At 38.9% G+C, this 15,027-nt stretch overlaps 2 protein-coding genes across 2 annotated transcripts in view; both read right to left on the bottom strand.

Moving 5' to 3' along the window:
- The window catches only part of commd10 (COMM domain containing 10), a 70,253-nt gene extending 64,885 nt beyond the window's left edge, over positions 1-5,368 (bottom strand). Inside the window, exons 1-4 of the mRNA XM_080433014.1 lie at positions 5,246-5,368; positions 3,809-3,899; positions 3,069-3,179; positions 98-253 (exon numbers count right to left, since the gene is read on the bottom strand). Coding sequence (XP_080289140.1) covers positions 98-253; positions 3,069-3,179; positions 3,809-3,899; positions 5,246-5,274 — 387 coding nt within the window. The 5' untranslated portion in view covers positions 5,275-5,368. The remainder of the gene's footprint in view (positions 1-97; positions 254-3,068; positions 3,180-3,808; positions 3,900-5,245) is intronic.
- Positions 5,369-6,286: 918 nt separating this feature from the next.
- Positions 6,287-15,027, bottom strand: part of ap3s1 (adaptor related protein complex 3 subunit sigma 1) — a 13,718-nt gene continuing 4,977 nt past the window's right edge. Inside the window, exons 3-6 of the mRNA XM_080433395.1 lie at positions 14,388-14,499; positions 13,408-13,479; positions 11,270-11,377; positions 6,287-7,123 (exon numbers count right to left, since the gene is read on the bottom strand). Of these exons, the coding sequence (XP_080289521.1) occupies positions 6,995-7,123; positions 11,270-11,377; positions 13,408-13,479; positions 14,388-14,499 (421 nt within the window). The 3' untranslated portion in view covers positions 6,287-6,994. The remainder of the gene's footprint in view (positions 7,124-11,269; positions 11,378-13,407; positions 13,480-14,387; positions 14,500-15,027) is intronic.

The raw sequence follows: 15,027 nt of genomic DNA, 5'->3' as shown, positions 1-15,027 counted from the left end.
GTGTGAACTCTGCCACTTGACTTAGTAGAACGATTTTTAAAACTATATGTTTTGTTTTAAACACTCAGATTTTACAGTGTATGCTTATCAGCCTCACCTTCTTTGGGGCAAAGATGTTCTGCCTTAGCCTCTCCACCATCTCAGGGCCAGCAGTGGCCCAAGTCTGGGAGAACACCTCTGCCTTGTCTGGACTCAGATGGACTGCCTCTAGCTGCTGTTGAAGAGATGCCGGCTTCACATTATGATACACTGCCTGGAGACAATACAGGAGAGGAGAGGAGAGGAGAGGAGAGGAGAGGAGAGGAGAGCGTATTATCACTAGTAGGACAGAATAAAGCAGTTCAATGGGAGGACACATCTGATGCCAATAAGATCAATAATCTAATTGTTGTTATCTTTTTTGTAATAAAAAATATTACATGACTTTTTTTTAAACAGGTTGGTCTATAATAGTATTTGGCAAGAATATGACAGGCCTTGCTCTTTTTTGCTTTTCTTGTAATCTGCTACTAAAGCCATCATGTTAAAGATTTAAAAAGGGAATCCATTGCCCTCTAGGCCGGGGCTCTTATTAAAGTATACTGCTGATATGCAATCTACTTCAGTTTGGGATATCATGGGTAATTTTAATACTACAAGATAAGACCCTTACATACTGAAGTTATTAAACTAGATCACTGTTGGACTTTTCCTGTCTTGAAACCAATTACAACATATGTGGATAGCTGCCACTGGGGCAAATTGTTTTGGTCTTTGCAAAAGATACTTCTCACAAACAGGATATTATTTGCATCATAACTCAATAAAATTTAGGCTAATCCTTAAAGTAAATGTGGAGGAATGGTTTGTCTCTAGTTCAGTGGTTCTCAAACCTTTTTGGCTCAGGTCACCCCTGTAAATAACTTTTTCATCCACGGCACCCCTGAATTACATTGTTACTTACTTACTTACTTACAGGACCCTCCATTTATGTCATATTACGGTACTTAAAAATGTAAATATTTCCGCCTAAGATACAGTATGAGGAAAACTTGAGAGAATATCAATTTCCATTTGGGCAGGTTGAAAATAATTCTATGCTTTTACCTTTAACCACTCTGGGTGGAACAGTCGTCAAAATAGCCGATCTACAAGCTCACAACGCATCGCGTTGCGATGCGTTGTGAGCTTGTAGATCGGCTATTTTTGACAAAGAGATTTGGTGTAGGTCCAAAAGTGATATGGATCAATTCCAAATATTATCAAAACATTCGTGCCACGGCACCCACTTTGAGAAACCCTGCTCTAGTTCTCTGTAGGTTCTTGCCATGAGCTTATCAAGTTATGTTCCTTTCTGACCGTGTAAAATGATTGAGTGCTCTGTCTTTTGTTTAGTTCAGAGAAGGCTACATACTGATAGTTCTCTTCCGCATGTAATAATGGCTATTAATAATGGCTCTTAATAAGATCAATGCCCTCAACAGAGTGAGGTGAATTTCCTGCTTAAAGTTGGTTAAACTCGGAAAAACAGGGTTATTCTCTAGAGATATTCAACGATTTGCTAATATTGACTGTGTGGCACACATTAAATGGGTCAAACCACAAGTTTATTAAAGTATGGTTCATAGACCTGCTAGGTCTACTAACTGAATTGTTATTTTATTGTTTCCCTTTATTCTATTGCTTTTATTTTGTTCTTTCTAGTATAGAATGTAAAAATCCTTTAAAAACATTTTTGACTGTGCGGCAACTGGTAAGTGTGTCGGGGAAACACTCAGCTCCTCAGAACTGCAGTCAAAATACAAAATACAATACAAAACACAACAGTGACCCCAGGTGGCCACTGGCCTCATCAGAGTTCAATACACCCTTTTCCTTACAGCAGCCTAATTTCCTCTTCTGATTATTGCTGTGTGCTGAGGTTATGCTGCGTTCACACGGGCAGCTACAAAGCTACAGGCTACCATTCTTTTTCAATGGACGCCAGCGACATGAGGAAACAAAGATACATCTGACGTTTGTAGCTACTACAAAAGCTACAACAGCTACAAAGTAACACAAACGTTGAGTTGGTTTCAACTTCAGCTACAAAGCTACAAATATGCTGTGTAGCTTTATATCGTTTGTATGTACCAGTCCGAACGCGGCATTAGGTTAGTGTTGGGGTTACGTTAAGCCCACCACACCAGCAGTATTACCACTGAGACCTCTCGGAAGAACAGGCCAAAGCTTAACAATAAAATAATGAATAGATATAAGATGCCGGCCCCCTCAGCAGTAGTGGACAAAGATGGTTCAATTATGAAGACCTCAATTGTAGCCACTAGAGGCAACATGGTACACAAATCCTACAAATGGTCTCCTAAGTGGGCACCGGCGTCCTATGTTCACTGGTACGTCCTATGTTTACTGGACTAGATCACACAAGAGAGTGTGTTGCTGGGACAGAGAAAGGTCAATAATAAAGTACATTTTCTCCTGATTTGTCTCTCTGAAAAAAGCCATTATAGTATGAAAATCTTGGGATATTGTGTGTCTTATGACAACCGGGTCCAAATTCTAGTTCCGTGACCATGGAGCTAAAGAACGGTTCAGAAGCTGTGTTCACGTTCACTCTTCCATTGGAATGAATAGACTCCAACCTGCTTCCGGTCTCCTAAAAAGGCGTCCGCCTACTTCACGCAGATATGGGTAAACCGGAGATGGTGAGTCTTGCTATTTTTTGTCTTGGTAGTGGATCAGGAGGTTGAGGGGTAGTCTGGGACCAGGAAGGTCCGTGGTTCGATCCAGGCTCCTCCTACAATTGCTGTGTGTTGAAAGTGTCCTTGAGCAAGACACTGAACCCCTAACTGCTCCCGATGAGCAAGTTGGTAATATACCTTGCATGGTTGCTTCGAACATCAGAGTGTGTGTGTGTGTGTGTGTGTGTGTGTGTGTGTGTGTGTGTGTGTGTGTGTGTGTGTGTGTGTGTGTGTGTGTGTGTGTGTGTGTGTGTGTGTGTGTGTGTGTGTGTGTGTGTGTGTGTGTGTGTGGCACACATTGCAAAGCGCTTTAGATAAAAGCGCTATAGAAATGCAGACCCTCCTTACCTGTTCCAGGATGAAGGCTGACGTCTCCAGGACTAGATTCAGAGCTTGCTTGTCCAAAGATAGAGCAGTCTGCAGTTTATTCTCTTCATCCTCACTGAACACACGCTCACCCTGGAAGGACATTTTAAAAAAAAAGTTTTAAATACATTTTTAAATGATTTGCTTTTGGTTGGTTAAACTTTAAAAGGGACCCACATTCAGTTCAAGTAAAGAAGCTGGCATGACCAGCTCAAAATGTCAATTATGAGAATAACATTTTAAAGCATACATTTATTTTTAAACATATTTTTCTTTAGTTAAAGGTTCGATAAGTGATTTTCTTTGGTTAGAACAGGAGTCTCTCTCCAGCTCTTTTACCTTATTTTCTGGTCAGGGTACCAATTGTATCCAATCAGGATAGAGAACTCAGTCAGGATACAGATTAAACAAGTGAAATTGGAAGTGATGACACAAAGAAATGAGCAGACAAAATTGGAACTGGAACACTATGAAAAATTAAGCTGATAAATGGGAGCTCTCTCCTGATTGGCTGAAATTGTGTCACCTACCTGAACATATGCATTTACTCTTTATTAAAGAGCTGGAGAGACAGGGAGACGCCTGTTACTGAACAAACACTAACACTGCCAAACAATATCACTTACCCTACCTTTAAAATAATACATTTTGTCTGGTTTATAATAATCATGAAACTACCATTTCTGCAACAGTTGTGTTTTTAAAGACGCATAATAACACACCTTCAGATGAAGCTTCTGAATGATGCGGGAGATGAGTCTGGAGAGCTTGTTCACGTCAATCGTGTTGATGAACGTCACTGCTTCTTTTATACTGTATGGATTAAATATTATTGAATGAATCCAAACACCACAGATAATACCACTGCCTAGAGACACATATTATATATTGTATTAATAGTATATAATACATAATAATGTATTGCCACTCTGGTATGATATTAATTATGCTACTCTGGGGTCCAGGCTCAAGTCAAACCCCAGAGTTTGATTAATTGAATACTTTAACAGTTTGCAAATAGTACAGTGGTACAACTCGTTAATTTCTGTTTTAAGCTTAGAAGACTTTTCTAGGACCAGTTACAAATTGCAGACAGGTGCTCTTTTATGGCGGTTTTGAAGGAGGGTAAGGAGTCACACTTTTTGATGTCAGTAGAACAAATTTAACCCCAAGTTTTTGCCGAATCTGGGTTGAGCGAGATCAGTGGAGCTCCCACTGATGTTGTGCCTGTGTGTGTCTTTCACGTTATTGAAGTCGTTTGACAGGTACAAGGATGTCCCTGATCTCTTCAGTATCTTTTAGACCAGGCCCATTGCAGGTTGCTGTACTCAGTCTTCTACCCTGAGCCATCCCACCCTAGCATAATGAGCAGGGGTATAGGTGAGTTCTAGGTGTGAGGTTTTTAATGCCTTAATTCACTGACCAACGAGGAGATCCTAGCGCTGCTAAAGAATCACCCCCAGCCCCAACTGCTTACTGTACATATATTTTTGATACTAGTGTTTTATTGCTACTAGTGCTGATGATGTCTAGGATATAGTATTGTATATTATTGTATGTCTTTAAATGTCTATGAATTGAATACACAGGACCTCAATGGAAACAAGACTGTACTACTCATGGTGTTTGTATTTCTGTCTAATAAAGTATTCAATCAATTCAATCAATTCCTTGGTTGATTTCCTGATTACTTGTGTTGCCATTTTTTCACTGGAAAGATGTCATCTAAAATAGACCCCAGGTTGAGGATTTCTTCTCTCCTCATAACATTGTCACCAACTTTGACCGTGAAGTCTTTGGCCTTGCAGAGGTTAATTCTGGACACAGTTTTGCCCAGGTGTAATGAATCTGATAGTTTGTTATCATTGAGCCAGGTGTAGATTTTATCGAGTTCAGACTCAGAGCTAAAGGGCTTTTTCAGAGCAATGGTCCCAAGTCAACCACGGGCAGTCGGCAGGCTCATGGTCCCAACAAACTATAGCCTATACAAGCCGATAACAGGAGCAGAGAAAAACATAGCCAAGAAAAGCACTAGTCTCTATCAATCACTATGGATGGAGGATGCACGGATGCTACACTGTGCAGTCCTGCCAGTCCATAGCTAAGAGTGCTGTCATTGACGAGGAGCTAGCTGTAGATACGATTCAATTTCAGCCTACCTTTGTGTTTCTTTAATAACAGCTGCCATTACTGCCACGTATTGTCTTCCTTTACTTTAAAAACAATGTTTGATTTTGTCAGAGCATCATCATAAAGCTACCATGTCTCTCTTCCTGTTGCTGTCACAAGACTATGCACGTGAGCGTCAAAGCTGCGTAAAACATACGCTCATTTCATGTCACGTCTACTGTAGACTGGAATCTACTCGCTCTGTATTCTGCTGGCTGGCAGATCCGGTCTGGAGCGGATACGGAAACGAGTTGTGTGCGTGTGTGTACGTAAGTGCAATTTACCGGATATAGTAACGTTCTCAAGACCGGATCTGAACACTAAGCAGTAAATGTAAAGCTTGGGGACGCGAGTGTATGGCCACTGTATTATAATCAGCAACATATATCCATATATTCGTTGTGCGAATCGAAATCGGGGGGGGGGGATTATAGTTCAGTTTTTATCAACTAGTAGGGGACCATGGCCGAGACAGTCCTTCTGGCGTCATGGTTGCACTAACTCTGCGAATAATGAGCCTTTTTACACTTGAGTTGCGCGACACTTACGCAGCAACGACTTTTAGACAGTGGTGGACCTGCAAGTACTCACATTTTTTTACTTAAGTAAAAGTATCAATAATACAATGCAGAAATACTACATTTTTACAAGTAGGCCTACAAGTCTGGTATTCAGAATTTACTTGAGTAAAAGTACAAAAGTATTGGTATCAATATGTACTTTAAAAGTACTCATTATGCAGAAATCTTCCATTTCATGTTTTAAAAATGTATAAAATGTTTTGAAAATAGTAGATCTACAAGCTCTGTAGTTGCGAGCTTGTAGAGCGTCTATTTTCAAATAGCCGAAGTCTATAGGGCTGGGTACCAAATCGTACAGTAGGTCTATGTCTACTGCGTGATCAGACAAGACACATTATTCTGTTTATTGGTTCTTTAGAAAAAACACTTAAAATATTGATCAAACTTTTTTTAAACATCAATGGTTAATCTGATCCAATAAACAGACACTAGACCTCACACACAAACATTCAATACTTTATTATGTTGCAAAAGGAGGAACACGTGCACAGATTAAAATCAAGAGAAAATAATTTTATAAGACAAATTCTTTTAAAATATTTGTTTTGCATACAGATAAGAAAGGAAAAAAAATACAATTTCAGCATATATAATTTCATCAAACAGCATATTTGCTAGAACACAATTTTCTGCGTCGTTGGTATACTTTTCACGAACCACTTGTAAGGGATGACTTTCCAACACTGTAAGCAGACCCGTTTCAAATTGCTAGTTGAAATGGATTCACTTACACGCCAGGCCCCCCCATTCCCTGGCAATCATTGTTCTTGCCTGGCGCATCAGAACCAACCTGTCCAGAAATTCACACCCTAAACACTCTTAAGTAACTGAAAGGATTTCCATTCAAAACTGAGCCAGGTCTGCACTGTAGCAGCTCAACGTTAAGGGCATGCCTCCAGCTGAGGCACGAGGAATGTACCACTGAAAAATAAATACTAATATTTTTCTCTCAAACTGAAAAAAAAGACACATGTAAGACATTCATTTCAAAACAGGAAGAAAAGAGAGAGATAACGCCCAAAAGGGAGGAGTTTTACTTCACACAGTACCATTGAGATTAAATACTTTTGACAAAACTTTGTCTTTGCAGGTTTTGGTAAACAGATTGCATCGCAGTAAACATTGGCTGACGTCTGCAGGTTCAGAATCTTGCTGCCACTATTTGAAGGAGGGTAAGTTTGGCACTTTTATGCTGATGTCACCAATGTTGATGTTTCTGGGCATTTCCGGGAGATTCATGTTCTTAACGGCTGATACAGCACGAGCAGGTGCTCCTGCAATACCGGCCTATACAGACACACACACACAAAACAAAACACACAAACGGGGTTACTAACCTGACAATAGTCAAACAGACATGCAGTACATCACACTTAAGTTACGTATGTCATGAATCACACAAGGCAGATGTGACGTTCACATTGGACAGACGCACACACACAACACATCATCAAACATACAAAACAGATAACAATCAACAACTGACATAATGCAAAAGCATTGACAACTACTAGAAGAGACAATGTGCAAATGTACATTCAGATGCCTATGTAGCTTTGTATGCACATGCATTATTTGGCTTCTATAATGGTTTGCATCACAACCAGAGCCAATTATGAATCAAGTACATTATTATTGTTGGCGTATTCAGGAGTAGTGGACCTTTATCAAAAGGCATATGGAACATTGCTTGGAACCCACTGGACTCTTGAGGACCAATAGGGTAAAAATGGAGAGAACCGGGTAAAGCAGAAAAAATGGGTTTGAGTGTGGAAAGGGAAATGATGTTTTAGATAGACAGCATAGAATGTTTGTATAGATTCAGAAAACCTCAATGGAAAAAAAGATAAGGAAAGATATTTAGGCTTACGTTCTTCGTTGATTAGCACATTAATAGAAGTTGATACCTCTAGTGGGGTGGAATGGGTCACTAACCCTACTGGAATGAAAGTCTTCTACAATTCAGATGTCTACAGTACACATAAGTTTACTGCAGGGACACAAATAACTATGTTTAGGTGTTGACTTCTAACAATGAAAAGTTTGAATGCCTAAAACTGCGCTACAACAGGACATCTATTCTGAGGGACAATGGAGGTAGCTCACTCTAACACAGTGAATCTCAATGTATTACACGCATATAGGATTTCCAATGAAGCCCATTGGTATTAATTCGTTTTTCTGTACAGTTAAACACAATTTGAGATGTTTTCTTTACTTGTTGCCGAGAATAAGAGGAGACATTTGAGAATCACTGCAGTTAGAGATCTCCCACATGAATCTTTAGCAGACAGACCCAAAAATTATAAGTAGCCTAATCCAAGGAGCTGTACTGTATGATTGTTTCCTGTGTTCTCCGTAAACACAAGAATGTAACAACACTAATTAGAAGTGTGTATACAGAGCGCCTGCTGGCCTAGCGGTCCGGGCGCATACCACATATAGGCTCTAATGCCTGGCAGCGCATGGGTTCGAATCCTGATCCCGACGACCTTTGTTGGACTATACAATGACCAAAAAAAATAAAACAGGCACATGATCTTCATTTATTTGCATGAGTTATTTTCTCCCTGGTGTATTTCAATGGACTCTCTGTGTTTTGGGCATTCCTTCACTGAATCCTGTATCTAGTGAGTGGAGTTAGACAGAGAGACCACTGTGGTGTGGATGTTGATCCAGCACATGGGCTCAATGTTCAAGTGTCAGACTAAGGTTACTGGGTTTCCCTTTTGCTTCTTGGCGGTATAGTGCCACAAGATTTTCCGGTAAAGCGCAGAGTGACTCATGGCTGTATAAACAATCACACCATGTTAACACCTGTAACACATCGGAACAGGACTCTGGTTCTCTCCTATACAGGTATATAAAGTCAGAGCACCTATGGATTATTTAGGGCTGCTTGATATAAATAAGGCTCTGTAATCCTTGATCCTATGCTGGTTTAGGATCACATTGCTCATGTGGTTCTAAAGTGGGGAACTTCACAATTTCTTATCAGGTTAGAGATGACCTGTTCTTAATGCTGCCACCCTTAGATGTACATTATGCAGCTTATCAGAGTCAGTAAAACAGCTCAATAAAAATCACTGCCTCAGACATAATCTCATGTGCAATTTTTGTGTAATCAGACACAAAAGATTGTTCAGCTGTAATTTTTGGCTAATTTTTTGGCTCATTATATAAAGAAAAACATCACAACAGGGAAAATCTTGTATTTTTAACTATGGTACAGCAATGCCAATGCATAGCACAGGAATAAGTAAGTAAAAACAACTGCAGCAAGCTGACTCAATACATTGCTGGTAATAGCGTTCAGATTTTTCTCAATTGCTACAACAAGGTACAATTTTGGAAACAAAGTGGGTTCAACACCGTAAATAGGTCTACCTAGTTAGTAATACATATGTCTAGTTGTTCTACCATTTAAGTACTGTATGTGTTTTCAAACAATTTTTTAACACTGGTCATAATTTTTTTTTTTATGTTTGATGGAACAAAAGCATTGGGATACATTTTTGGGTCTGACCTGAAAGATTCCTAATATGTTAGTGACATTGTTTTGCTATTACGTGGTAGGATAAACAGTAAGGCTCAGCGGGAGGGGGTAAACTTAGTTGAAGTTACAGTACTCGGTTGTAAATTTAGCAGTACCTGTGTCTACCTGTCCTGTCTGGTAGACTGAAAGATAAACGTCTGCAAAAAGAGAGAAGAATGGAAAGAACTAGAAAGGGTCAGGAAAAAAGAGAGGAATGAGGAATGTTAAAAAAAGCAGATCAAAATAGTCACAGTTTTTCTCCACAGAAGTAGTGATGGAACCTACCATAAACCGCACCTATAGCAAAGATATGTGATCTTAACCCTCTTCAACCACAATAGGAACTATAAAAAGGTATTTATATTAAAAAAAAATATCAGTCCTCACCAAATGGGAAGAACAGCTGTATTTAGTATTCTACATGGCACGATTGCCCTAAAATTGGTCAACGTCAACTTGGAAGTAGCATCAGTGAGTTGTAAAGCACACGTTGCGGTCTAGGGTAGGTTCAAGAGGGAAGAGACAGAGCAGTTCTGATGTTTGTTGAACAATAAAAGCCTTGGCTTACACCACGTCGATCAGAGGAGATTCTGTTTATATAAAAAAAAAAGACAGTACAGCTCAGATGATTAATTACTGCTCCACTACTCTGCAGTCTACAGTTGAAAACTGAGCAGATGCGTTGTTCATAAATGAGCCAGTTAGAAAATCAAAGACACATCATTCTCACGAGTTGACCCTTATGTTCAGCACTTTGACATTAGACAGGCCAAGCAAATTAACCCTGAAAGAAACAATTACACGTTTTATGACTGTGGCTTTTGTTCGATACATAGGATAGTCACTGAGAAAGCGGTATTAACCCCCAAAACTATTAGTGGTTATACTGTATAGTTTGCCATTTCCATACTAAGGTCACAATTCAAGAATGCTAACATTGTTAGTAAATGGCAAGAAAATAAAGAAACAAAAAGAGCCAAATCATCAGCACAGCTACGTTTTTGGTTTTCAAAATCCATAGTATGAAAAATAGAAATGACTTCATGAAATTGTCTCTGGCTGTAACAGTGTTTCTGAGCACTGGATGAACAAATGGTAATGAATTCAAAAGACTTATCCACTAACAGAAGCTGTATGGAAAGCAAAGCGACGCCCTTCATTAGAGTATATACAGTACTGCATATCTAATGCATGGTCCACAGCGAGATATCAGCTCATTGATGTTAAAAATCACATTTGTGGTCTGATTGACTATGAAACTGAAGGCTTATCAAATTAATATTATCTTTATTACCATAAAATTACCATCTTTACTACCAATTACCAAATGACCATCTACAAAATAAACGTATAACCCACTTCCAAGCCCTTAACACTGCATGTCAAAGTGAGATGGACATTGGACAATGTGTAAAATATAAGACGGTGATCGGGAGACTTTTGATCGAAATTCCAGAGAGGCATTGGATAACATATGGGCGAATGCACCCACCACAGAAATTACAACTTGGTGATTTGATACTGTATGTACAGTATATACACTGAGCAGAACACAGTACAATCCTGAGTGTTACTTTATCCATTTGTAACTCAGAGACTGTACAAATGTAAGCAAATGGTCCATTTGGTTAAATTTGTTTACTCTCAACAATGAGGACTTTCCAGTGTATAAGGAAGACAATAGCATTGGATATTGTGTGTTCTGTGCTGAGAGCAGTCAGCAGTGCAATAGCAAGAGGTAGGATCAGAGAAAGGCACAAACAGTCTAGAGTGGGTTCGGGTGCATCCACACGGGCACTGGAGAATAGCATGCAGGATGCAGCATTCACACATGCCTGCATATACAATACCATGAGGTCAACCATACATATATGATGGACCGCCGTGGCCACACTTACCTCCGATTTCTCCATCTTGTTCTGGGCGTCCACCTGTGTTATGATTTCATTCATGTTAGTCTCCAACACCATGCCACCCATCACCATCTCTGCCAGAATGTTGTGGACCTGCCAAATCAGCAAAGAAGGTGTGTTCTAATGTAATTCAAAATATACTTTTTAGAAGGAAAAAAAGCAATCATGTATACACAAACCATTGCACAGTTCAGTTTTCGTTTTTATTAGCATTAAACTTATATCTTGTAAACTTGCAATGTTATGGTTGCACCATAGATACAACCTAATATACAACCTAATGCATCAGAGTGCCGTGGAGTAATATTCTGATAATGTGAGTTATCTGGTAACAAAAGCCAGGCCTGAACTTTGTTTTTGGGAAAGTGGATTCTTTTTAGCTTTATACCAAATATAGACACACTATTACTTGCTACATTCCAACCGGGTTCCTGAATCCTCCATTAACATATTATATTGTCGCTGTCGGGCGGAAACCTTGTATGTCCAAAACCGTTATTCAATTCAATCTTTATTCAAATGTTTTATCTGTATTAAACGAACGAAAGAACCTGCGCTCCACTGGATCCAATGTAGTTATTATTTAGTCACAAGCTCTTGTACGTTTCATTATTAAATATTTAACAAAACAAATTATAATGACATGCGGTTAAGTCTGTAGGTTTTGTACATTTCATAAAACCTACAGACTTAACCGCATGTTATTATCATTTTTTTAAACTTTTGAAACCATGTCATTATAAAAAATATATAATCTTTCACAATTTGTAAAAACAAATAACAGAAATGACAGATCTACAAGCTCCTAACACATTGTGAGTTTACATCAGCAATTTTCTTTCCTTTTGTGTGACACTGTCATACGACAAAGTATAAAGTAGGGCATTAATTTAGGAAAAAGCTCGGCCCTGGCCTCCCTAGGCTGGTGGGGGGAGTGTAGTGCCCAGGATCACTTAGCAAATTGGCACCGGGTGAAAAAAGGGTTACAAAATCAAGCGATAAAAAATCTTTAAAAAAATTAGGAAAAAACATAAAAAGGTTGAAATATGGAGATACAAGGTTTCTGCCCGGCAGCGATGATATACAGTATAACAACATCATATACAGTCAGGTGAGTTCTTATTTTTTGTAATATTTAAATTAGTACACACAACAAATAGACAATCCCAACAACAACCAAAACCACACAATCACTGGTGTGTAGTGATGTGTCGGTCATGATCCGTTCATAAGAACTAGTTCTTTGCCATGAGCGTGAACGAACACGTTCATGACTCGAAACTGTTGCGTTCACGATTTCGTTCATGCCCCCCCTCCCCCGCACACCGCACACACGACGGGCGGGCTGTTATTCCTCCCACGACAGACAGAGACCATCAGACAGACAGAAAGCCTGCTGTAGAGTTTTCCAGTATAGACATGCATGCGTATTGCTATTTGAATTGAAATAGGTAGCCTACTGTTGTTCCTGGACAAAAGACAGATAGTGTTAGCACCACATTTAAGTATCAAAAGAAATAAATATGCATGGTCCTAGACAAAGGACAGATAGGTCAATTAACACGTTTGAGTAGAAGATGCAAATAGTATGCTACAGCTACTATTCATGAAGTTAATAGTAGTTAAAGACATGGTTGGAAATCGATAGTCATGTGAGTGTACTGACTTGGGCTGCTTTGTATAAAAGTATTATTATAAATAATTATCGACAAATAAAAATAACTTTACATTATATATTGCAGTAATTTATTACTTCTACACATTATATTACAAAGAAGATGGTGCAATTAGATCGTGAATGACAGTGCTGTGTTTCTGTACAGATTGTGCAGTCATGTCAGTGGGATCAGATGCACACAGTTGCATGCAGTGCGTAGCGCATCGCATACGCTCCGCCGGGACCGGAAGCGCTACTGAACGAGAACGTGAACGAATCATTTGAACGAATATTTGCTGTGAACGTGAACGAAATCGTTCGTTCACCGAAATGAACTGTTTTTCCCACCACTACTGGTGTGGCATAACCTGTGAAAATATCATGGGTCAAAGGTCAGAAAAACATTTTGCAACCGATCACAATTGGTCAGGGGGAAGGTCTAAAAAAATGTAATGGAATTTCCTACCTTGTCTACATGGAAAATTAAGTCAAGTTCACAGACATTCTCGAAACATTTGTCCAGCGTTTCCACAAATACCTGTAAATGGATAAACTGCATGTAAGTCATTGTTTTGATCACAAACGTGAATCCATGTACAGTAGACTTTACAAAGTGTTAATGTACTTTGTTTTTTAATCAGCTATAATATTTTACAATTCACTCATTGTCAATTCCCCATTGGGCACTGCATTGACAGTCCCCGTTGCTGCCAGGCTCCACTGTAGGTCTGGGGTGAACAACCACATGCCTCCTCCGATACATGTGGTGTCACCAGACGCTTTTCATCACCTGACAGGAGCTTCACAGAAAAAGCACTTTCACTTAACAGGTATCCCAACCAATTGGTAGGAGGCAAACACTGCCAACTATGTTCGTTGGAGCTTCCGGCCAATCCACAGGGACCGCTGCCTCTGAATCAAACCTGGGCTTCTGTGTTTTATGCCATCCAGATGACTAACTTAATATAGTTAAAAGGTGGTCAGGTGTAAGTTATATTTTTTTGGGATCAAATAACTGTTAAGCTCTATATTCTGACTGTAATCGCTTGCTATAGAGTGTTTGTTCAGTAACAGGGGTTTCCAAATTTAAGGTCAGGATACCAATGTCATCCAATTAGGAGAGAGAACTCTTGCAGGATACAGGATAAACAACTGAAATTGGAAGTGTTTACTAAAAAAACATGATAAAATTGAAGGTGATGTGGCTTTTCTCCCCTGATTAAATTAAATTGGCAACCCACCTGGAAATGTTCCATTAAAGAGCTGTTACTGAACAAACACAATATAGCAATTATTATTATCAGTATATAGAGCTTTAATTTTTTAACAATAAACGTTTTCTTTTCACCAAACAATATCACTTACACCATTCATTCATTCATTCATACACCACCTTTAAAGAAAGATGCTTATGGTCATATATACAGTAACTGCTGGAACTCTTACCTGGATTAGGTCTAATATTCCCAGTTCGCTCTCCGAGGAGTCTACACAAAACACAAAGTACAGCGTGGCGTAGTGTCTGTAGATCAACTTGTTCTCAGAGCCACCAATTAACCTACAGTAATAGATGAGAAAGTAACAGGTAAAAGCATATTGTGAGAGACAGAACCTCACCTAAACAAATATATTGCACTTGATGCAACAAAACATAAAAGTTATTTTGCTATAGCACTATAAACTATCAAGTCAACTTAAGCTGTTCCCTAAAGTAAGTTGAATGTAAGAAGCTGTGAAACTGAATCCCCAAACAATAACCCATTAGGCCTGTCACAATTATTACATAATCACCTAATCGCAATTATTTGAGATATAAAAAATTATTCATCATAATATCATAATTGTTTCCATGTTGAAAAATGTGATGTGACTCGTTGTGAGCTTGTAGATCGGCTATTTACACTATTTTGTAATACATTATTAGTATAAACGATAAAATGTGGACTATATTTGCCATTGCACATTATTTATTTTGATTATTGGTCAGTCATTTCTCTGTATATTTAAGTTAATCGTCGTATCTGCCCTGTGCAAGCCTAAAAGCCAAACAGAAATGTAAGCTTTATGTTATGAAAAACACAATAAA

Source organism: Gymnoscopelus braueri (assembly GCF_963280865.1).
Source record: "Gymnoscopelus braueri genome assembly, chromosome: 7".
Taxonomy (NCBI): domain Eukaryota; kingdom Metazoa; phylum Chordata; class Actinopteri; order Myctophiformes; family Myctophidae; genus Gymnoscopelus; species Gymnoscopelus braueri.
The sequence above is the reverse complement of the archived record's forward strand: the minus strand, read 5'-3'. Positions and strand labels throughout refer to the sequence as shown.